Below are 25936 nucleotides of genomic sequence, written 5' to 3' on the forward strand. Positions count from 1 at the left end.
CAAACACTGTAAAAAAACAATAGGTCTTGCCTTGTTTCCCTATTGCCTTTGCCAGTACTTTTTGCCTATGATGTGTTAACATTGGCTAAAAGCAAAATGATCCATGCTCTCAAGATATGTAAAAGCACTCAGCAATTATTGGCGTGGAAAGTGCTGTGACCTAATTTCCCTGCACCTGTTCAGCCGATGAAGTGCCTATAAGAAAGTTTGAGAACTGTGACCTTGAGTGTAATGCGGTGGGAACAGTAAGTTTGGGGGTACCTTCAAAGACGTGGCTGAAAAGAACAAAATATTTAGTAACTATTTTGTTGGTCTTTCACCTAAATATAATGTACGCTCCTTACTCCTTAGAAGGAAAGAAAGTGTAAGTTAAACTAATCTGTGTGAAATGCATTCTTCTTTTACGAAAGCTGAGTTGGTTATCGAGATCACTTTGGATTGCTGTATTTCTAACTGAAGGGTAATTGATTTGAATCTTAGTTGGTGAACTGGGAAACAGTAACAGGTACATTTAGAATGCTGTGACATCCCAACCCATGGCAGAAAGCACTGTTAATCTGTAAGTCATGAGTGTGAAACAAAGACACACATTATAAGAGAGGCTGCTGCAACTTAGAACTGTGTTACACACAGTATAAAAAAATGCAAACAACATAAAACAGGCTGCCACCAAATGTGTAAGGAAATGTAGGCCTTACTTAGAGTTTGCAGCAAATATGATGGGACCCCCTCAGGGTTTAATCAGGCCAGGGAAAGAGAGGGGAAGAATTATCATAAAGGACAGAACAAGTTTTCCCTCAATGGCCACAAAATTCTATATCACATTTATATTTCTAATTAATCACATGATATTGGTGACAAGAACACAATAAATCTGTTTAATTTCATTCAATGATTTTCCTTTTTATTTCATTTTCTTTAAATTATCGTTACTATTTTATGTGAAGTTGTTTATACAAGTAGAAAGTTAACCACTTTTTGCAAAAAAGTCATTTTATCTTAAAAAATTGTAAACATATTTATAGATTTCAAATAGAAGAAAAACATGAAAAAATATATGCAGTATAAGAATACACAGAAATTACCACACTATTATATATTACATGTGCAACAATATACCCCTGGTAGAAAAACAGTCTAACACAACATTCTAACACACACATACACTATTCATTCATCATCACACCGTCTGAGGGGGAGAGCCTGAATCATAGAAGGTAGAGAATATCGGTCTCAGAACTAAGCCTAAGACCCCGCACTAGGTCGACGCGCGTTTCGGCGGCATAAGGCCACCTTCTTCAGGACCTCTTTCAGATCAACAGTAATTACGGGCCTGACGTTTTCTATTCGAGAATTCCTATCCACGTAGTTTTGCTTATGCGCTCGATGGTGTCCTTTCTTGGTTTGCGTGATATAGTATTCACCCCCGTCTTGGAATTGCGACTTGGTCAGAGTTGATTTGTTATCCTGGACACGACAATGGCAGCCATACCGGTGGATTTCGGTTTACTGGAGCCCTCGAACAAGTATTCCAAATTAAGTCAGTCCCCGCGTGTCAGTCCGTGCATCAATTAGGTGAAGGCCCGTAATTACTGTAACACACAGGAGTAGCTGGGAATTTCATGAAGAAAATAATTGGTGAAGAGATTGTGTCATATGGTACAGCGTACCTTGTATAGTAAATCGGCTGTAATGATGCAGAATCGAAGGGTTTCTGAATAACCTCGAGACTGATTTAAAGGAACCTTAAATTCACAGATGCACTAAGCCTTATGTCCCCTGGAAATTTGGAGTGTTGATCTGAAAGAGGTCCTGAAGAAGGTGGCCTTGTGCCGCCGAAACGCGCGTCGACCTAGTGCGGGGTCTTAGGCTTAGTTCTGAGACCGATATATGTTGGCAGGAATTCTCTGCCTTCTATGATTCAGGCTCTCCCCCTCAGACGGTGTGATGATGAATGAATAGTGTATGTGTGTGTTAGAATGTTGTGTTAGACTGTTTTTCTACCAGGGGTATATTGTTGCACATGTAATATATAATAGTGTGGTAATTTCTGTGTATTCTTATACTGCATATATTTTTTCATGTTTTTCTTCTATTTGAAATCTATAAAAATGTTTACAATTTTTTAAGATAAAATGACTTTTTTGCAAAAAGTGGTTAACTTTCTACTTGTATAAACAACTTCACATAAAATAGTAACGATAGTTTAAAGAAAATGAAATAAAAAGGAAAATCATTGAATGAAATTAAACAGATTTATTGTGTTCTTGTCACCAATATCATGTGATTAATTAGAAATATAAATGTGATATAGAATTTTGTGGCCATTGAGGGAAAACTTGTTCTGTCCCTTACTTAGAGTTTGACTGACAGGATACTCTGTCACAAACGTGGTGGATGTCGCCATCCGTGGTCTTATTACAAGCGCATTGTAGCTTATGACACTTGTAATTTGGTGTACTGGATATCTGTCACATTTTAACATAGTATTCCATCCGCCAGACTCTAAATAAGGTCCTTAGTGTGTTTTCAAAAGTTATATTTTTAGTAATAAAATAAGATGGCACCTAGTGCACACTTTTTATTTTATGAATTTCTTTAACTCCTTCCATGCTCATGACGGAGCCGCTCCGTCATGAGCATCGGTTGAGCTGTGCTCATGACGGAGCGGTTCCGTCATGGCCCGCTCGGTGCGCCTGCGCGGCGCGAATTCCGCGCCTGCGCTGGACGTTCCATTGAGCGGGCGGGGCCATGACGGAACCCCACAGTCATGAGCACAGCTCAACCGAGGCTCATGACGGAGCGGCTCCGTCATGAGCATGCGAGCGCTGCTCTGCCCCCCTCCCCCCTAGCGCTGTGGCGGAATTGCCGCCGCAGCGAAGGGGTTAAAAAAAAGATGTATTCTTGACCTGGCAGCACACTTACAGTCTCACTCTAATACAATATCCCCTTGTCACTATGAAGCTTCAAATGATTATGTCAATTAAAGCCTACACTGGCTCTCAAGCAGCGAGAGAAGGTTCTTTCTTCCTTAGCTTTCTCTGTCTCTTCTCTTGCTTCACATCACAGGAGACCCTCTCCTTCCCTTTCAGCCTGAGGCAACTCGAGGTCTGCATTAACCAGTCAGGAACAGTTGTTTTTAATAAACTATAATGGAACCATTTTGATAAAATTAAAGCTTTGGAGTATATTCCCAATAGATCCTTCCCACTTTGGCCTCTGCACCCCAAGTTCTAATGATAGCTACACCCCTGCCCTGCAGGGGAAATGGAGCAATGCTTTAAACAGCCACTCCATGTTTCACTGCCCCATGCAGTCCATAACCTGGGAAAGGCGCCTTTTGCGTAATCATGCGTGAACAGTCCTGATCTGCACTGGGTGCACCCAACGAGGATGCACATTGGCAGAAAATGTGAATATGCATCCAATTACATCAGCTGGGCCCTGGTGCACATAACTCAGTGTGTTATCACTGCACATCTCTCTTTGCGCCCTGATGCACAACACCTTGCGTCCCTTACAGCTGATCCACTAATGCAGTGAACTGTATGCCTCCTGATTCAGTGGCATGTATGACTGTTGGTCTTTGTGTATTGATGCCTGTGTGTATTGGACGTTGTAAAAAGGGTATCTGCGTGCATATGTGCATGCTCAAAGTGCGCCTGTGCATTCTGGGTAGCTCTGTGCATCAATTGATGTGTCTAAAGACAGCTGACAGAAGCGTCGAACACATTTTACAGCTTATTTATCCATGTGATGCAAAAATGTGCATCCTGCCTCAGAATCTATTTTAAATGTCAGCATACCAAAGAGGTAATTGCAAAGGTACAAATGGCGATAATACTTTGCATAAACAATGGAGGTATGTTCTGACATCTGTAAGTTAATTGTATTGACAAGTCATTAAAGAAACAATAACTGCTAAAAGGACTTGATGAGCTTTAACCAATTCATCCTTGAAATGTGTCTGCGTCATTAAGGCGGCCATTACTATTGGCGCCAACGTCAACTTAATTGAACATTTCTTAGATGCAGTCTTAGACTTTTCTTAAGGATAGTCATAATCTATAAGGTAGTGTAGGATCCTATCATTGCATCACGGGTGCTCCTAAATATTGCCTTAGTTCCATGCTTTTAATGTGAGGGATGCTTATATATGGCTTAGAGCAAGCTCCTAACCCTGGATTTATGGTGCAACAGCGCTCTCGTTGTGCTAAGCCTCGTCCAATTGATCTTCTGCGGCTTGTGTCTGTTAGTGTTGTCCCCGAGCGCAGTAAAGTACAGTAATCTCCACATTGCCTGGAGCAGCAGGTTAGGGACTGTCCCCTGTCACTTTATATTTGAGTGCTCCAGGATGCACCGTATATTACTTTTTATCTGCTGCCATGACACCTCGCTCAGAGGGAAGAGCTCTCCGGGGTGTGATAAAAGACATCTTCTATTAAAGGTGAAAACATTTAAGTAAAAAACAGCCGGCAGATCCACCAACTAGACAGTATCCATATGAGAAATCACATTCTTGCACGACTTGATTGGAAAAGAGAGGGTGCTGAATAGCGGAATGTTGATGATGCAATGAGTGAATAATATCTCCACGGATATATTTCCCAAATTTACTTATCTACAGTTAGCGAGAGAATTTATGATAGATGTTTTCAAATGGGCATTTTCAGAAGTCTACTTCATAGGAAATGTTTTAATGTTAAATCCTCTTATTTTGGAAGCCTTAGCTGGAATATATAGCAGGCGTTGGTGCTTCTACATTCAATATATAGCGCAATATTGCAGGAATTATGCATTTACCATCCTAGGTAAAATACAGAGTTCCCTTTATCTTGACTTGAGTTATGGCTAACTTCAGGACTACAAAAAACTGAGAGTCTTGATTCACAAAGGGCCTCCGCACTCGTGGTAGAGGCCCCACAGTCGTGGAGATTCTCCGCATTCGGGCGGAATTTCGGCACTGAGAATTCTCATTGTGGAGATTCCACACGAGTTCATAGGTTCCACCACAACTGTGGGGCCACCACCAAAACTGCAGAGGTCCTTTGTGGCTCAAGCCGTTGAGTGCTTCCATTACACATCAGTGGTAATGTTAATATCTATGTATGCGTGGTCCATTTTTATGCCTGCCCTTTGAGACAGCTTCAGCTGTCTCACCAGGTTTTGTCCCTCAAAAATGCTAAGTAATATACACATAAGGGCTTTTAGTTGATATTCTTCGTCCATTGGTCTCTTAACCTGTCGTCCATACTTTGCTTCCTCCCACCACAGCATGGGCAGTGGCTCAGCCCACTTTGCATTTGAAGCTCTTCACTTTTAGTGACTTTGCAAAATCTGTGCACAATTGTTCACATCCACCTAAACATAGTTCCTTTGTATTCGGTTTGGTGGTAGTTTTTTTTAAGGTGGGCAAGTTTAAGTGATGGTATAGTTTCTTTTTCTCTATTTTACTTTAATGGCATATGCTTGCCAAGGCCTCACCACTTGACTTTGCCAATGCTTGTTCTAATTGCATTGGTTTTAGCATTAACTATGGGTTGCACAGTTTTGTTTTCTATATGGCTGGCCCCAACACCTTTTATGATGTATGGACCGAGTGGCATCTTTGACCCTTTTCTTTGCCTTGTATTAAATTTGCCCTTTTATGGTTTTCAAATTATAGTGTAATTTCAGAATTAATACATTATCTACTGGCACCACGTGCCCGAGGTTATTTCAGATATACTCCGCCTTCAGTGTATATAATTAAATCTTTTTTTCGATGTGGCCGCGTTTAGTGCACATAATTAAATCAATATCGCATGATAAGAAAAAAATCAATTAATTCATTGAGGTTAAGCTCCATTCTTTCCAAAAGTAAGTGAAAAAGAAACAAATCCAATGTTATGGGCTCTTTTGTGTTGCTAATTTACCGAGACTTCGGAAAATCCAGCAATTACTTCATAATGTAATAATCTTGCTGATAAAGGGTTATGAGGTTGAATAATTGGTTTCCTTTTGTCGTAGAACTTAAGTGGTTGGAATTAAGAGAGAAAAAACGAGAGTCCCAGAATGCCGAGGTTTCAGTAGGATGAATTATACCATCAGAGCAGGTGTACTTACTACTTTTTGGCAAATAGCAGATTTAATGGGACCCCCTCGAGTTTAAAGTTGGTCAGGGAAAGAGGGGAATGAAAAGAACAGAAAACAGATAGGTTTCCCTCCTGGACCGTACTTATTCACCCATGATATACTTCCTTTTCCTTTTTACAATCCATCTCAAAAGTACATTAGTGACAATCACAAAAGGTTCATTTTATTATTTATTATTTGCACAAATTCTTTTTTCTTTTTTTCAAATCATTTTATATATATTTCATTCTTTTTCTTCAAAACAATTAATTTCATCTCATGTTTAGTATCAACAAAATGGTATTACTTTTCGTTACATGGACACATTATTCCGTGATTTATATAAATAGAAAAATCAACACATAATATATACAGTATAAAAAAGAGAACAATTATCAAAAAAGTCACAATTCATCAAAAAGGAACCACAATTTATCACAAATATATATACACCCCCTGGATACACACCACTCTCACACCAATCGTACTAACACATTTTTTCTCCCTCACTTTAAACACTCAAACAAAATCTGAACAAGGATGGGATCTAATTGACAAAGGAAATCTCTGTCAACAAGTGAATCTCAGAACACTAAATGAGATTCCGCACTAGGTCGGTCGACACGCGTTTCGGTGGGACAGAGCCACCTTCCTCAGGACCTCTCCAGATACAGATATACAGTTCCCAGGGGACATAGAGAAAAGAGTCCTATCTCCAACATCAGATTCACGAAATAGCTGCAAAGTCTAAGTACAGGGTAGGACCTGCTGGCCCAGACGACACTGTATGGGCTATCCAGTATGATAGCACAAACACATTCAATTTCTTCTAAGAAGTAGTATCCATAAAAACAACATGCTGGAAAATGACAATATCTGCCCTTAAGTAAAAGTTTACGGGATTCATTTTCCATTCACACTTGGATATCTCCAGGCTATTGCTTGGAGATATTGGGAGGCTCAGAAGCATGGGACCCCAGTCCCTAGTGGAGCGTGGAACCAGCTCGCTCCACCCAATCCCGATGCTTCTCTTATGCTGGTTAATACCAGCAAGAGAGCAGAGTCTGGATTGTCACAGGGGACTATGGGAGCCTGTGCGAGCATCGAAGCTGAAGAGACAGCGAGGCGGCGGACGTCAGGCTGGAGATAGGTTTTGTTTGTTTTATTTTTTATTCCCTGCCTCACTGATTTCCTACGCCTGCAACAGCTACTGCTCAGAAAACAAAATCCACAATAACTCTAGGTATTATTTTTAGATACATATTTTCAGTTGAAACCTAAAGAATATGGTATTCTTCACAGCTATTTGAACCTCTCTGTTGTTTAACCAACCATATGAGCCTGTTTGTGCATATGACAAAGCAGATTCTCCTTTCTCCTATAGCTCACTCTTGTTGGTTCTTTTTCATCCCTATTTTCTCCCTATGCCGTTGTTTTTCTTTTTTCCCCTTCCTTCTCCTTTTCCCCTTGTGTTTTTTTCTCGATCTTGCTCTAAGTCAAAGTCTAATAGGGAAAATTACGTTTAGACCACCGGCTCAAATTAAGCACTGCCTACACTTCATAGCATGATTCTTTTGGTTAAAATGCCTAAAGCCAAAAATGAGGTGTTCCCTGGATGAAGTAGTCTGACGGGGCATTCTTTAACTCCAATGTTAAAGCCCTCATTTTAGGGCTGCCACTGTCATGAATTGTCTTGAGCAATTCATTAATTCTAATCCAAAATTTGGAAAAATAAAATGCTTTTCCATCAAGTTAATTTTATAACATTGAGGGCCATATGTATGAAGCAAATTCGAATTCGCAAATGCCGAAATTCGGCGTTTGCGAATGCGAATTTGCAAAATGGTATGTATAAAGGAAAATCTGGTGTAAAATAAGGAATCGCGAAATCTGCGATTCCTTAAATGCAATGTATGAAGCAAAAAAAATTGCAAATTGTCCCTAAGAAATCGCAAATTACCACCAACTTCAAGTTGGTAGTAATTTGCGAATTCCTTGAAAAATGACCATTTTTGCATTTTTCAAAGTGCCATGTATGTGCACCACATGTGCATCCATGCTTATTTCAGGGGTGCAACAGGGTGTCCTTTGGACACCCCTGCACTCTTGAAATTATTCTCAATTTGCGATTTTCAAATTGCGAATCGCAAAATTGAGAATACCTTCCCATTCATTCCTATGGCCCTCCTGGCCCATAGAAATGAATGGGAAAGTATTCCTTAATTGCGATTCACAATTTGCTAATCGCAATTAAGGAATACTAAGAATTCGCAAAAAAAATGCGAATTTGTACATACATACCAATTTGCGATTCTGAAATAGCGATTTCTTAAATATCGCTATTTCAGAATCGCAAATTGGTACCTCGATACATATGGCCCTTAGTGCGCAAATGAACATAACAAATCACTACTGCTGGATATTCCAAAATTATGTTTTCATATTGGCTCACCTCTGTCTTTTTTAAATGTTAATATGATATAGTACATTTATCGTTTTTTTAAAATAATTTTCTCCGAAACAATTAATTGCCTTTGCTCTCCGCCTGCTTTTCTAACAGCGCATGCCATATGAAGCCCGGTTGATTGTTCTGATGGTTAAATTGGACTTTTGCATAATCTATGCATGCTGCGGGCTCCCTCTTCTCACAGATTTATAGATTGTATCCTGCCACAGCCTGCGCTCATGAATATATTGATAATTCCCTGCAGATGTTTGGCGATGGGACAGATGGGGAGCGCTCTGGAGGCATCTGCAGATCAGCACACCGCTGTTTGATCCTGCTCTTAAAGGCACTTGCTTGAAACATTTAGCTATACTCCGATAGGACCAGTTGTACAAAGTCACACAGATGCATTTTTTGAGCTTTTGTGTAACTTGCACATCAGTTGGCTATTATTAAGGCATTCATTGACAATAAGATGGTCTTTCTGTGTTATTTTAGGAAAAGAGTGCCAGTGGTTGGCTGAATAGAATAGCAATTATTCATTCCATCCGTCCATTCATCCATCCATCCATCATCCTTACATACATGCATACATAGATACATACATGCATACATCCATTTCCTATTGTCTGTTTCAGCCATCCATCCATCTCCCATTTTCTGTTTCAGTGTCTATTTGTATGTCTGGCTCTGTACCCTCTCTGTGGACATTTCTCCATTAGTCTCTGCCTGGATGTCTGAAAGATTATCTTTAAATCACTAAATATATTTCTTGTGGTCTGACTGTGTCTGTCCTAAATCACTTACACAAAAGGTGATGGGAGTAATGCTTGCAAATAGTTTAAACCACTGACAATCACTCTAGGTAGCATTCCAATCCATTGTTTTTCACCCACTGTCCAGGCCAGTCTTAAGAAGATTAGTACTGATCCTGCTCCTCATGGAAATAGCCCGCCCTGAACTGCCAAGTTAGAGCGTTCCAGAAGAGAACACAGGCAAGCACGACTTGTTTTTTGCCTTGTTGGGCTTCACCTGTGACTTAAAGCTTGGACACTGTGGCTCAACAAGCAAACATGAGGAGGAATGCTTGCAAATAAACTAAACCACTGACAGTCACTGCCGGTAGCATTCAAGCCATTGTTTTTTGCTCACTATGCCTCTCTTTACAGAGGTCCACCTTGTGCAAGGTTCACCTGAATGACCCTATGCATCTCTCAGATTGTAAATAGCTGTCCAAACTTTCCCTGTATGGCTGTCTGTCTCTCTCACTGTATATCAATCTCTTGGTCCATATGACTGTCTATAGCTTTCTCCTTGACTGCTTGCCTCTCTGTCAATCTATGATTATCTATACCTGACCATCTAACTGGCTGGCTGTCGGTTCATTTGTCTCTATGTCTTTATGCCTTGCTGACAATCTCTGCCATGTAATTGAGGTTTGACTTCATAGCTGTGTGTCTGTCTAAGTTTTCAACAGTGTACTTGTCTTTTTTGCTGAAGATCAACATGTATTTCATCATACTTCGGTGCGTTTCCTTTCCATGCATATATTCTTATGTCTTTACACCTGTCTCCTTTCACCCCTCTTAATCTATTTAGAGCTCAGACTGTTTTGTATGACCTTTGAAAAGCTCTTCTTATGCAGCACAGCTTTTTGGGGTTTTGGCGGCGAGGCGTGTCTCCTCCATCCCTACTATTCTATGTAAGAGTGGTCCACCCAGTTCAAGCTCCCTCAGCCGTGGAATCCATAAGTTTTCACTTAGCACGCTCAGAGAGAAACTCTGGGGCCTCGAGTGTTTCTCTTCCCCAATTGAATGATCTGTGAGGCAGCAGACACACCATTAAAGGTACTGAGAGCAAAAAGTCTCAACCAAGACTGCTAGCGCCTTTTCAACGCACCCATTTAAGGCCATATGGATACATTCCTAGACTCTCCCATAAGGCACAATTACTCACCTAAGACTTGTTCTCCTATTATTCATGTATTTATGCTCCTACCTGAGAGTGTTTGAGAAGGTTCTACTATGCTAGGAAAGGTGTGGCTTTGGAGATGAAGTCCAATAGATGAAGGGGAGAACCAAATTTAACATTCTGCAGTTGTGAGCCCGCCAGCAGTTTTGGTGGCTATGGTAGAGGAAGACAAAATGGAGTTGTGGTAAAAGAGTGATTTGAATGGCGTATATTTTTGGGTCCACTGAATGGCATCACGATATGTACAGGCTGCAGTCCCTGCTTTTTCTTTTCCCTAATGCTTGCTCTTTATTCTTGCTACGGGTATCTGTCATCCTTTCCATCTGAGCACCTACAGAATTTAGATATGTTGCTTGTGGGAGTTCTACTGAGCAGGCGTGGGTCCAGTTCCAGAAAGTGGAACTTTGAACACCTTTCTGAAGAGCTCTGGTTAAAGTGTGCTTCTTCCTTCTCCGAAAGTAGTTTTCGGCCAATTATCCCCTTTTAGAAAGATAACACCATATTAATGTAATAATTTGCAGCCTATAAAAAAGTGGGTCAATTTTTGTAGTCGGGTAGAGCAAGTGCGCATGCTTGAGCTGTGATTGGTAGTCTTTCCATCTGCTTCCTCGATGCTTAAGTGGATTGGAACAGTCATAGTTGAGGGAGGGGTATGGGACTGCATCTAAAACCAATCCATAAAAATGTGTTTTTTAGCTGACTGATTAGATATTCGAAGATTTTGTCCAGAAAGTGAAATAGACAAAGCATGGGAACAGGAAATCATGCTTCAGCTGGGTTTTGTAAAGAACACATCACAAATTTGAGTGGATTATTCCTACACTGTTTATTGTCTGAGGTCAATGGATGAACAGTGAAAAATGGGATAGACCGATTATTTAAATGGACTCCTTAACCAGCAGAAAAGACGGCTGTAGGTTGAGAACATTTCGTTTCAAGTCGAAAAACACTAAATCCTAAAAAGAGAATACAAAAACTCAAACAAGGCAGAATTAAAAATGGACGATTTTTAATATCCATGTTTGATGTGCTTTGAAAACCCTCTTAGGACGAGCTCTGCTGCATGTCAAATCCAAGGGTAAAAGTGAAAATTTCAGAGTTTGTATCTGAGGCATTGTATGCCCCTCCATACGCTGAATAATGGACTTCCACTGAGCTGGCTAGTGGTTATTTGCTTCAGATGTTAGTAGTAGGCTATACATTTATGTCAGGATATTTTGTGCCTTTAATGGATATGAGTGACCCTTTTGGCTTCATTCAAGGTCATCGTCACCAACTCAAAAACGTATAGAAATAAATTATTTGCACTTCGCTCAGGTGTCTCAACATGATAAACTCATTTACTGGGCATTCCTTTAGTTTTACTGTTTGGTGCGAAGTGCTTGAATCATACAATGATGACTGCATGCTATTGATTAAAGAAGGCATAACAAATTAGTTTAAGAATATGGTAAAGTAGACAATGAAGACGTGTCATTATTTTGAATGAATAGGACAGCACCCAATATCCCATATTTCAATCCCTCTTTGCTGCAGTTTGGGACTACCCTAAGTGTCATACGATGATTAAAAACTTTTCTATATTTCATAAGCTCTTTTATACACTTACGACTTCATTTAGACCTCTGCCAGTGATACGCTAGTCGGCCTTATTGAGACATTCCTGCCTACCTAGTGGGAGTCTCTGTAATGAATATGAGATACTCCATAACTGGCTAATAAATGTGATCCAAACAGAGAGTTTATTCACAATTGTGTCCTCACTTTTTTGTGGGAGTTAGCTCTTTGCTTGAACTCCAGCATAAACCACCTAAGAACATAAATGTACCTGATGATCTTTATGCAGGATGATCTATAGAGTAACCCACAGTTGGCTGCAAGTAAAGGGGAGGAAATACACACGCTTGGTAACATTTGTGCCTGTGCCGAATTCCACGCTCATAAACTAGTGGTACTTAACTACCTTAAGGACGACTGATTCCATAATTGCTTTGAATGAACCCTTCAGATTGATGGAAACTCTTGTAGGGGGCAACTATTTTACTGAAAGAAACAGATTGCAAATAACATGATTGAATCAATTTCAAGTTACAGTTATTCGCTAGCTCACTAAACATAGGACACCCTAGAAAGTATATTCACTGGGCCCAGTGAATTAATTAATGAAACATGGTCGTGGATTGGGCCTCCTGACCCGTTTTATCTGCCGCTTTTCTTTTTTGCTCGGATATGAGTCACCAGCTCTGTATTTTCTAATATTCTGATAATATTCGCTTTTAAATCATCTAACTTATTACATTATCACTCCTTCTGGGAAGCATCTCTAAACGCTGCAGCGAGACTCATCACTGGATCAAAAAAATACTCGCATATCTCCCCTGACTTGAAATCACTGGACTGGTTGCCTTTTGAAGCCAGAATACATCTGAAAATCGCCTGCATGACACACAAGGCTCTACACCGGAGCTCTCCCCGATACCTCACTCAGAAGCTGTCAATCTCTGGCGGCTCTAGAAACACTAGAGGCACAAACAATCTTCTGTTAAAACCTCGAAGATTCCGGAAGGAAAAAACCTATAAACGCTCTTTTTCAGGAATGGCACCCAGGATTTGGAACTCACTCCCTCCTGAAACCAGGCTCATCTCCTCCATCACACTTTTTAAGAAAGAAGTAAAAGCTATCTTTATGGCCAAATACACTTGACCTATTAGCGTGCATCTGTAAAGACTCTACACCGATCTGTTTTATTCTGCTCGAACTCTATGACTATGTATTCCACCTGTATTATTGATGTTACTGACTATCTATGCACACATTTATCTGTAATATGCATATTATTGATGTACCTGTTTACTTTCCCTCACGTACCTACCCTTCCCACTTATTATGTTTAATTTCACTCTCTTGTTGGGATTCCCGGCTTTGTAAAGCGCTCTGATATCTGCAAAGATCTTGTTCGCGCTATATAAAACTTTCAAATAAATAAATTAATAAATAAATAAGCATATTTAGGTATTTACTAATATATGTGTGACAAATAACTTCCATATGTGAGTGGTGAACCTCGTCCAGCTACTCTCATCAAGAATTCCCCATTTGAGATCTGCAATTCCACTTGAATTAGCTCACCTCCTCTAATAGATTTATACCTCAGAGGTGTATAAATGTCAAAAGCATATCCGCCCAGTACCTCTATCTTTCAAGGTATACATATTTAATCACTTTCACTTTTCTTCATACTGTTTGGCAGCTTGCCTATGGACTGTCTCCAATATCTAATACAGAAGTGCTCACTTTAAAGAAGGCGGCCAACGAATGATGTCCAAAACTCATTTTGAAGGGGACAACCAATGATTGGTGTCCAAAACGTTTCAAAACTCAAACTGACATAATCAAACAAAGCAGCATTCTAGAATGTTTATTGGGGTGATTGTTAAAGGTGCATGACTGTGTAAAAAGAGCTGCTCTTTTACTCTACACTAGATGGCCCCTTTAACAGACTCCGAATTATGGGGGTAGCCAGCCCATCAAGATTCTCACCTGTGACCTGCTAGTAGCCCATATTTCTATAGTAGGTGCAGTAGCCCACTCTGCTATTTTATCAACTGATTTAGCTGGTGACAAAACTCATCCTCACGGCTGACATGATTTTCCAATGATGTAAGTTCCACTGATAATTTTCGCCTTTACCTCTCTGTTTTTCTGCCTCCTTTCTTTAATGCATTGTTTCCCTGACTGGGATTTGGATGGAATTGGGGAGGGCTGGCAAGATTTGTGTTACAGCACATTAACTGCTGTGGTATTACCAAGTAGAATACATTATCTCTCTCTCTCTCTCTTGGGATAAATCATCTCTGCTGTCTTGACATCAACTAAAGAAAACATTTATTACTTGAAAACTGCACGTTTCTGATTAAAATTCCTCATATTATAGTTTCCAGGCGCGGATAGATAGAAAAAAGACAACATTGTGCACTTTGCGCTCATTTTGCTGAAAAAAGAACATAATGTGGACCTAACAGGAACTCTACCGAATTTCCCTGAACTGCTGCGCGCTCATATAATATTACTCGTGATGAAAGATCAATACGGCCTCTGCTAGTAAACCTATTTATCCAAGGCAGCGTCTCAGCCCTAATTTAATATATGTGTATGAGATGAGCCAAATATCAAAGGCCATTGCTCTTTGTAAGTTTCTCAGTTCTGGCGCCTCTTGGCTTTCTTTTCTGTCTTCCAGCCTGTCTGTCTGTTGACGGCGCCATTGTGGAGAGAAATGATTTTCTGAAATGAGGTAGCTACATTACCAGTAACACCCGCTACGCGGACCAGGATGCCCAGTAGATGTGTAAATTCATCTCTTATATCCCATTCACGCTCTCGCGCACTCGGCTCCCCGGGGGAATCTGCCGGGAGGCTCCTGTGTTTGAAGTCGTAATTATTTCGCGGTAGTCTCATGTTTTTCTTGATTGTGTTTAGCGGAGGTTGGGCAGGGTTGTTTGCCGTTGCAATGGCCGTCCTGTGCATGGCAACCAGCAACTTTCACACCAATCAACATAAAGACTGGAGCCACTTAAAGCGGCAGTGCTAGAAAGAGCCACGTGTCAAATGCGTGGGCCCAGATTTACTGAAAAACACATGAAATCGGTGGTTCATCAATAGTAGAAAAAAGATGGCATTTCTAATACTGGAATATTGAGATTTAAATATCAGCCTGCCAAAAAATAACTGCCAATATATCCACTATCAGCATATCAGGAAGGGACGTTAATATACATGACCATGGTTTACCAACCTTAACTCCACTTATATTTATTTAGTCTATCTATCTATCTATCTATCTATCTATCTATCTATCTATCTATCTATCTATCTATCTATCTATCTATCTATCTATCTATCTATCTATCTATCTATCTATCTATCTATCTATCTATCTATCTATCTATCTATTTATATATATATATATACACACATACAGATATGTATATATATTGGTACAGCCGAAACGCGTCTCTCATGGTTGCTGGGTCGATAGAGGCCCAAGCCTTAATCTTGCAGTTCTCGTGTGCGTGCTCTCCTCCTTCCAGGGAGTAGGGGTTGTTGATGTATATATAGGCCTTTTGGGAGGCCGAAACGCGTCATGGCGGTGCATGGTGTCTATGGAAAATAAATAATTTCATGCACTTACTTCTTGGGTCCGTGTTCATCTTTGCCTCAAAATTGGATGCTTTTGAAGACGGAGTTCTGTTATATATATATATATATATATATATATATATATATATATATATATATATATATATATATATATATATATATATATATTCCACAAAATGCAGGTACCCAATTTGAGTGAGACCACACGAGAGGAAATATCTCCGTTCATTTATTGACTGGCTGCTGACATACAAACTCAGCTGCTTTCTCTCGTAAGTTCATCTGCTGGACGCGTTTCGGGACCAAGTCCCTTCTTCGGCAGCATTTAGTTCATTGAAGATCGCAGCGCAGAGCCACGCAAATACCTGCTTAAATGCCTGCCTCCTGGGCGTGGCACCGCAACGCCTTCTGGATACTGTAGTGCGCAGCTTGTTCCCCCATGTGGGTGCGCTAAGCAGTCTTCTGAGTAAAAACATAAAATTCCCAGTGGGTCGAGATACAGTCCTGCTGAACTTGCATGCCCGCTCTGTGTTAGTCAATCCGGACGGGCGGGCCTCCTCCTGCCAAGGTGCCAGCTCCACTCTCGTTCCCAACACGAAACGCCCCTCGGCGCTATCTGGGAGCCATATTGCTGTGGCGGGTCTCACTGCACGACCGAGGCCAGCCGTTACTATTCCACAAAATGCAGGTACCCAATTTGAGTGAGACCACACGAGAGGAAATATCTCCGTTCATTTATTGACTGCCTGCTGACATACAAACTCAGCTGCTTTCTCTCGTAAGTTAATCTGCTGGACGCGTTTCGGGACCAAGTCCCTTGTTCGGCAGCATTTAGTTCATTGAAGATCGCAGCGCAGAGCCACGCAACTACCTGCCTAAATGCCTGCCTCCTGGGCGTGGCACCGCAACGCCTTCTGGATACTGTAGTGCGCAGCTTGTTCCCCCATGTGGGTGCGCTAAGCAGTCTTCTGAGTAAAAACATAAAATTCCCAGTGGGTCGAGATAAGGTCCTGCTGAACTTGCATGCCCCGCTCTGTGTTAGTCAATCTGGATGGGCGGGCCTCCTCCTGCCAAGGTGCCAGCTCCACTCTCGTTCCCAACACGAAACGCCCCTCGGCGCTATCTGGGAGCCATATTGCTGTGGCGGGTCTCACTGCACGACCGAGGCCAGCCGTTACTATTCCACAAAATGCAGGTACCCAATTTGAGTGAGACCACACAAGAGGAAATATCTCAGTTCATTTATTGACTGCCTGCTGACATACAAACTCAGCTGCTTTCTCTCGTAAGTTCATCTGCTGGACGAGTTTCAGGACCAAGTCCCTTCTTCGGCAGCATTTAGTTAATTGAAGATCGCAGCGCAGAGCCACGCAACTACCTGCTTAAATGCCTGCCTCCTGGGCGTGGCACCGCAATGCCTTCTGGATACTGTAGTGCGCAGCTTGTTCCCCCATGTGGGTGCGCTAAGCAGTCTTCTGAGTAAAAACATAAATTCCCAGTGGGTCGAGATACAGTCCTGCTGAACTTGCATGCCCCGCTCTGTGTTAGTCAATCCGGACGGGCGGGCCTCCTCCTGCCAAGGTGCCAGCTCCACTCTCGTTCCCAACACGAAACGCCCCTCGGCGCTATCTGGGAGCCATATTGCTGTGGCGGGTCTCACTGCACGACCGAGGCCAGCCGTTACTATTCCACAAAATGCAGGTACCCAATTTGAGTGAGACCACACAAGAGGAAATATCTCAGTTCATTTATTGACTGCCTGCTGACATACAAACTCAGCTGCTTTCTCTCGTAAGTTCATCTGCTGGACGCGTTTCGGGACCAAATCCCTTCTTCGGCAGCATTTAGTTCATTGAAGATCGCAGCGCAGAGCCACGCAGCTACCTGCTTAAATGCCTGCCTCCTGGGCGTGGCACCGCAACCCCTTCTGGATACTGTAGTGCGCAGCTTGTTCCCCCATGTGGGTGCGCTAAGCAGTCTTCTGAGTAAAAACATAAAATTCCCAGTGGGTCGAGATACAGTCCTGCTGAACTTGCATGCCCCGCTCTGTGTTAGTCAATCCGGACGGGCGGGCCTCCTCCTGCCAAGGTGCCAGCTCCACTCTCGTTCCCAACACGAAACGCCCCTCGGCGCTATCTGGGAGCCATATTGCTGTGGCGGGTCTCACTGCACGACCGAGGCCAGCCGTTACTATTCCACAAAATGCAGGTACCCAATTTGAGTGAGACCACACAAGAGGAAATATCTCAGTTCATTTATTGACTGCCTGCTGACATACAAACTCAGCTGCTTTCTCTCGTAAGTTCATCTGCTGGACGCGTTTCGGGACCAAGTCCCTTCTTCGGCAGCATTTAGTTAATTGAAGATCGCAGCGCAGAGCCACGCAACTACCTGCTTAAATGCCTGCCTCCTGGGCGTGGCACCGCAATGCCTTCTGGATACTGTAGTGCGCAGCTTGTTCCCCCATGTGGGTGCGCTAAGCAGTCTTCTGAGTAAAAACATAAATTCCCAGTGGGTCGAGATACAGTCCTGCTGAACTTGCATGCCCCGCTCTGTGTTAGTCAATCCGGACGGGCGGGCCTCCTCCTGCCAAGGTGCCAGCTCCACTCTCGTTCCCAACACGAAACGCCCCCCGGCGCTATCTGGGAGCCATATTGCTGTGGCGGGTCTCACTGCACGACCGAGGCCAGCCGTTACTATTCCACAAAATGCAGGTACCCAATTTGAGTGACACAAGAGGAAATATCTCAGTTCATTTATTGACTGCCTGCTGACATACAAACTCAGCTGCTTTCTCTCGTAAGTTCACATGCCGGACGCGTTTGCGTTATATACATATAATTTAGATGTGGAGTGAAGGAGAGTGTAATTACTTACCCTTACTTACTTAACGATTTTCTGGTAGTTCATATTTTGGTAGGTAAATAGTTATCACCTTGAAAGTCTGACAACCAACCAATAGAACAGCAGCATATTTACAGTCACACACCGATTGATTGTGTCATCGCCTGCGCTAGAGCACAATATTGCCATTTTAGCATAATACTAAGCGTTGAACCATGTAGTAAAGTTGAGCCAGTGGGTCCTGCGTGACATTTGTACTGGAGGTACATCATCCAGTACGTAAATGTCAATATGATGGAAACTGCGCAAGGGTAAGCTGCAATATTCCCCTTACTCAAAGATTTTAATAGGTTTACTTTGACGCTAGAGTTTCATTCAATTTCAAGTTGCACTACGTTAGTAGGTCTGGCTGTACGTGGAATCATAAGGGTGTTTGCACTATTCCCACTCCATTTTGCCACCTTTCCGTACATCGGCGAGGGATCGGTACCCAACAATTACCAATTTGTATGCTGCACTCTCATCAATTTTCAAAAACAAAGACCCCTTGCAAAATATTCGAAAATTTGAGCCTAAGTACATTCCAAGATCCTTTATTCATAGACATATGAATGTACACTTGTTATATGATAGACTCTTCCCATTAATTTTGGATTTCTTGAAGCTTCTATAATTTAATGACTCACACATCGTATCTGTTTTAAGTTGAGCTGACAGTATAGCTAACAAAAAATATATTTAGTACGAATCCCTTGCCTTTGGTCACAATCTTTCCAGCCCTGAGTTTTCCATTTACACATCATTGTTTTTAGGTTTGTTGCTAGCATTTGTAAAGCACACTTTTACCAATTCCATGTCCCTGTAGTGCTTTAATTTCAGTCCACATACAGCAGTTGAATTGCAAGAAGTCTTCATCTCCCATAATGCAGTGACTTGTGTATTGAACGCATGTGGCTGCAAGTGAGATGCCTAGGTTATATTGAGTAATCTTGTAGTGAATGTGTAGTATCGTATAACCTTTTTGGCAATTTCACAGCATTTTTATCAGAGGAAAGTTAATATATTCCTGCAGTTTTGGCATCATGTCATTCCACCATTTTGTAGGCCTGGGAGTGCTGATGAAGTTAGTTCCTGGCTTGGTATGTGGTGTCAAACAAAGAGTATTCATCTGTGTTTGTCCACCGCAGTTTGATGTTGCTCAAAGTGCTCATTACTTTGCAATTGGAAGACGTGCCATGAATTTGTCACTGCCTTATAAAGATATACTATATGTTATTACTGATTCTCCCACAAAAGTATTTTGCATAAAACTGTGTTAGGGAGACACACATTCACTGATACGTGAATGTCTCCTGCTACAGACTTTCAATAAACATGCTATTTTATTTCTTTATCGTAGCCCCTTCATTGATTCTCTCTTAAGTTTGCATCCCACCTCTTAGGATTTCTGGTCCAGACTTGGCATTTTGTTGATAGCTTCCCACTAAACTGCCCAAGTCTTTGCCTCTTTCTGGAGATCTAGCTTGCATACTTTGGGTATGATTTAGAGGTACGCACTAATAGTAAATGTGCTAAAAGTCCTAAATATAGTGGCTTTCCAGTCCACCCACCTTAGGATTCCCCTAACATATTCAGGGAGCGCGGAAGAGGCTACCAGTGCAGTAACTGTCAAAAAACACAATTTTCAGCAGTGCCTCATTCACAACAGAGCTTCTTGTGCATCTTAACGGAATTGCACCTAAGTGTTCCTGCTGATGCAGTGGCATAGCCTGGGCAGGGCTACAGGGGCGGTTTCGCTGGGTGCAAAATTCTTAGGGGTACAAGTAAGTAAGTATGTAAGTAGGGGTTTTATATAGCGTTCGATTGCCGTGCCATCTTTGCGCTGGAGAAAAACACAGAAGAGAGGAGGAACCCAAAGAGGTAAAGTGCACTGATAAACTGGAAGGAGCCAAGTTTTTAGTAGGCCACTGAATTTATGCCAAACCGGTTTAGAAGAAAAAAAGTTCAGCAGCAGGTCTCTTGCTGCCGACATTTTTTTATTTAAAAATGTTGCACCCAGTGCAGTTTAAGGGGCGCAATACTTGCCTTGCCCGGGCGCTTGCAACCCATGCTATGCCGCTGCCCTGATGTGCTTGGTGCAAACTTCTAGCACATTGGTATCTTCTGATGTGGGTAATGGAAATAAACCCTCGCGCTAGGGGCACATTTACAGCACCTACATCGGTGATGGCAATTCCACTTTGTCAGACACACATGATGAAATTACTGATGCAGAAATGTTTCTTTTGAGGTGTTACTAGAATGCCAGCTAGAGGTGCCTCAGAGGCGAAAGGTCTTCTGCATTGGAGGGGATCTTAAAATGTGTGGGTAGAAGTGATACCCTGAAGGCGGGGCTGTCTGGCGGCCAGGCTCTATATGGCCCCCTAGCCATAATCCCACAGGTAAAGTCTTACTACTTATCTTTAATGGCACAACACAATCTTATTTTTGTTCCTATGTGGCCTGGAAATAGCCTGTCAACCTCAACAGTGTTGTTGATGTCTCTAGAATAACGAAGGTCACTGGAAAATATGTGCCTTAACCTCCTCTTTTTTAAAAAGGGAATTCTCAAGGCCCTAACATCTTGGTTTCTTCCCAGTTGCAAAGTCATGACTTTGTAAGTGTTCGGATGTTTTATTCTTAGTTATCAACTCTCCGACTGCTGCTTGAGCTTTGCAAAGTGCGTAGACTTTTCTTACTAATCTACAGGTGTCAACTATATTGCAGTTCTTAGTGCCTTAAGCAAAGAAGCATTGCTTTCACCTCACTGCCTTTGGAATGTATTTGACACAGGCTCTGTGAAAAGAGGGCCACCCATGATAGCAGGGTTGGATTGAGATAAAAAATCGGCCCAGGCATGCAAAAATAAAAAATTGCCTACATTTGCATATTGCCTCTCTGCAAAGCCCTGCTTTGGTGAAATTGTATTAAAAAAAAGGGGAAGGGGGTATGGATAAAAAATGCACGGATTGATTTACTCTGGTGAAACACACCTGAAAGCAAGTGAGGCCACTTTTGCTCAGGCACCCTGCCCCGCTCAATATGCATATATCAATGGCCCGGCCCTGCGAGAGAAAGGGAGTGACACCTCTGGGAGGTAATGGATGCTTATTGGCCTCCAGAATGCCACTCAGGCACCCACTGGGACGCTGGCGGCATCTGAACAACGCAGACACTGTCCAAATCGCCCTCCCCAGGTTGCGCAAAAAAGCAGCCCACAGCTGGAATTTGGATACCGGCCCCTCGGGCATGGCCCGGGGGCCCGTGTTACCAATCCGACCCTGAAAGACAGAAGCATTTGTCAGAGTACAGCAGGGCCGGACTGGGAACCCAAAGCCGCCCGCGTAATTTTATCGAACCAACCCTGGCGTTGCGAGGGACGTGTAAGTGTGAAGCACAGCTGTTTTTGCTAAAGGGGGCCGATATTGCAGCACTACTGCAAAACTGGACCCCAGTAGCAAAACTGGCCCTCACTGCAGCAAAACCGGCCCCAACCTTCTAACCTCCCGGGGAAATTCCCAATGCCCGCTACAACCAATCTGGCCTTGGAGTACAGCTTCTATTTACTCATTCAGAAGCTTGCCCACGTCCCACCTTTCTGTTGACATTGGCATTCTGCTTAACAGTGTGACTCCATTGAGAATTATTCTGGTATAGTAGAATTAACAATTTCTGTCCAAGTAGATATTAAACATGGATTCATGCGATGTATTTTCTTAGCAGACAAGTCTGAAAATTAGGTGAGGTTGTACAGTGCAGCATGGGCATGTTCAAAACCTAGACAGGCAAATACAGGCATTTACAAAGCTAACATTTTATTGTGAAATCTGTTTATGCACTAAAATTCTGCACCTATGGTTTCATTTCTGTTTAGGCAAATATACCCTTAAGGCTATGAGTGCGCTACCCCTATAAAATGATGAACACATACAGACTCGTAAGTTGGTCAATATTCACCAACCTTTTCATCCTATTTTCCATAGAGGAAACCAACTCCTATCAAAGGCGGTAGTAAGTCTGTTTTTAGGGTGAGAATGTGGTGAAATCACCTCCTCAATTGATAGTGATGTAGGGGAAGGGGCTTGACCAAGGGGTAGAAACAGATTTCAAAGAGTGAATGTACTTTAGCGTCACATGCAGACATGTACACTTGTCTTTTTTCTTTGCATGTATACACATATGTGAGTTCTCCTGGAAATCTGTGACATATCCTCTAATTGAGAATTCCTAAAAGTTATATATTTACTCAAACATTAACATAAGTTTTATGAGTAAATACACGAGTTTTCAAAGGGCACTTTGCTAAATCCGGTGATTTATATTATGACTTGGGGTGGGCGGAATTTGCGTAGTCGCGCTACACAAAACTCAGTGAAATGTTAAAAAATCTCTGTGAGCACGCAGAAGTTCCATGAACACGCGGAATAGCTTGTTCCGCACGTTCGCAATGTTTTTTTCCTGTTCGCGAACGCTGTTTGCGTGCTCGGCGAGAAATATCTTGCGAACACCCATTTTGAAAGCGTGAACAAGCAAAAAATTCCACAAAGCCGTGGATCGCGGAATTTCCCAAAATTGTTTGCGTGCTCGGCGAGAAATATCTTGCGAACACCCATTTTGAAAGCGTGAACAAGCAAAAAATTCCACAAAGCCGTGGATCGCGGAATTTTGGGAAATTCCGCGTTCTCCGCGGAACACGAAATTACCCAAATTCTGCAAATTCCACGAGCGGAACGGAATTAACCACCGAGGCCTAATTATGACTCTGAAATTCGGTTTATGCAATTCTTTGGTCTGTCTGGCATAATCTTGCTTGATGCCCGAATTTTGCATTACAGGAAATAACATTTTTTTTTGCCATTATCATAATGTTAAATGTCACATTATTTTTGCCCTCCAGAGACTGGCTGGACTAGAAAATGTTTCGCCAAGAGACATACCCCTGCAGAACGCACTCTGCTTCCCAACGTGGCTCTTCTACGTTTAAATCTAAGATTTTAAACCATAAATTTATACTAGCCCCCCCTTCCCGTATGTATTTTTCAGTCTTATATTAAGAGGCGCAGCGGTGGGAGCTCGTTGCAGCTCCCTGATTAGCTATCGGCATTCTACTGAAAGGGCTGGCACGAGACCAGTTGTTCTTCCGTGCTTCCAGATCAGCAGAGGTGTAGGCGCAGCTAATAAGGGAGACTTCCACTGCAGCTTTATGGTATTTTGCAATGTTATTTATGAGCACTGGATAACTTGTTAGAGTGCTGCACATCACTTTCATAAAATGTTATCGCCAGCGGAGCCCATCTGGTCCCTTTAGTTACAAGGGGGTGATATCAGCATTTTACGGTATCCGAGAGGTTTCAGCCGTCTTTGACTCAGCTGTCAAGCTGTTGGAGGGACGACAGACTATAATTGAAGCTCTGTTGGGGGTGAAAAGAAAGGGAATGTCTTGCCAGATCTGTTTCTGCCTATTCTTGTCTCGATTTGTCTCCTGATGGCGCGTCCTGTGGAAATCTGTTCAGAGTAAAAATGTGCCTATTTGAAAGCCATGTCACAGTCACATTGCTCATTTGCTTTGCTTGCTTAAATTGCTTTGGGCTCCAGGTAACATTTGGTCTTTCTTGATGCTGTTTTGTTACAGGGCAGCGCAGAAGCTCAACTTGTCCTCGAAGCGGAAAAAATATCACCCTCCCCTGCCGCGTTCTCACGAATTCTCCGGCTTTGCCACCAATTTCAGTGGCATCCTCCAAGTGTGCCCTCCCCCAGCACCGCCATGCCTTCTAAGAGCTGTATCGAAAACGAAGGACAACCCCGGCATTGGGAAGGTACTTCATCTTTATATTTTGTTGGGCTTTCTTAAAATATGTAAGATCAAACATCAGTTTAAATACCCACTGACCAGGTAGCCATTGATGCCTGCAGAGGACCCTTAGAAAGTCATGGTGGCATCCTTTATTTTCTGCAACGTGTAGATCCATGCGGACAGTGAGTATTTCACAGGCGCCATATTCACCCGTGCAACCTTAGCAGTGTGAAGAAATTTCCTGTGTAACTAGCCTACTACTGAAAATTGAGACAAGGGCACAGGCCTAGCTCATTCACATTGGTCACAGGATCAGAAGAACATTCTGTGGTCTCTAGACCGAAGGTGCTGATGAGACAAAAGCTTGCTGAAGAAGGCAAGCGTACCACCTTGGTTGTGCATGATTGATGCACACAAGAATTGCCGTAAAAGTTGTTGGGCGGGAAGGGTCTATGTATGTTCAGACGGGTCATATCCATACCAGAGTTACGAATTAGCCAAATGGATACATATACATATCATGAATATAAATGGAACCTGTTTAGTTATTTAGTTATAAAGCTGTTATCATGAAAATCAGGCATGGATCTGAACCTGTCGTTGATCCGGACCTAAACTATGCAATGTGGCAGGGCACACAGGGATCAAGATGGTTTCCTAAATTCTGTGTTAATTGACTTGTATCAGGTTATGCAGGTGCACGTGTATTAAACTTGTGAGTGTTTATAATGCATGCACATCTCTTTGTGATTGAGGGATGCAGTGGCAATGACAAGACCATGCCCACAAGCGAACCTCATTTGTGGAATTCATGAAAAGTATAACTGTGTATTTTTAGGTCTTGCCTAGAAACTGCTTTGGCTGTGTTTCTAGTCCCATGCTTATCAGAAATGTTATGCTAAGAGTCCAACAGAATGTATTACGTTGCAACGCATACATTTACTATGTATGCCTTTACAACACAGTTTTTACATCGTAACATCCTTCACAACACATTCTTTTACATAGCATGGCATTACATCGCATTTTCAGAAACTACCTTTACAACACATTCCATGAAATCACATTATACCTTTACAACACATACCATTACAATGCATACCATTACATTGCATATAAGGTAAGTGTTGGATAGTATAGGGGTAATAATTACTATACTAACTCCAGTGAGTGCAACAGTAGGGTAAGTGTTGGATAGTGTAGGGGTAACAATTACTATTCTAACTCCAGTGAGTGCAACAGTAGGGTAAGTGTTGGATAGTGTAGGGGTAAAAATTACTATTCTAACTCCAGTGAGTGCAACAGTAGGGTAAGTGTCGGATTGTGTAAGGGTACTATGCATTGTAATGGTATGCGTTGTAATGACTTGCGATGTAATGCCTGCGTTGTAGTGACATGCATTGTAATGACAAGTTGTAGTGACATGCAATGTAATGGCTGCGTTGTAATGACATGCGATGTAAAGGATGTTGCAATGTAATGACTGCTATCTAAATGTAGTGCGATGTAATGACTGTAGCAAAGGTTGTTTCCCAGTCAAACATATATGCATCCATAGAGGGTCTTTTAA

General features: G+C 42.1%; 1 protein-coding gene across 3 annotated transcripts in view; it reads left to right on the forward strand.

Moving 5' to 3' along the window:
* KIF26A (kinesin family member 26A) overlaps window positions 1–25936 on the forward strand; it is a 245210-nt gene that overhangs the window by 161633 nt on the left and 57641 nt on the right. For all 3 annotated transcript variants that reach the window (XM_078660270.1, XM_078660271.1, XM_078660272.1), the window contains exon 5: window positions 24205–24388. In XM_078660270.1, coding sequence (XP_078516396.1) covers window positions 24205–24388 — 184 coding nt within the window. The remainder of the gene's footprint in view (window positions 1–24204; window positions 24389–25936) is intronic.

The sequence above is a fragment of the Lissotriton helveticus genome, chromosome 9 (genome assembly GCF_964261635.1).
Source record: "Lissotriton helveticus chromosome 9, aLisHel1.1, whole genome shotgun sequence".
Taxonomy (NCBI): domain Eukaryota; kingdom Metazoa; phylum Chordata; class Amphibia; order Caudata; family Salamandridae; genus Lissotriton; species Lissotriton helveticus.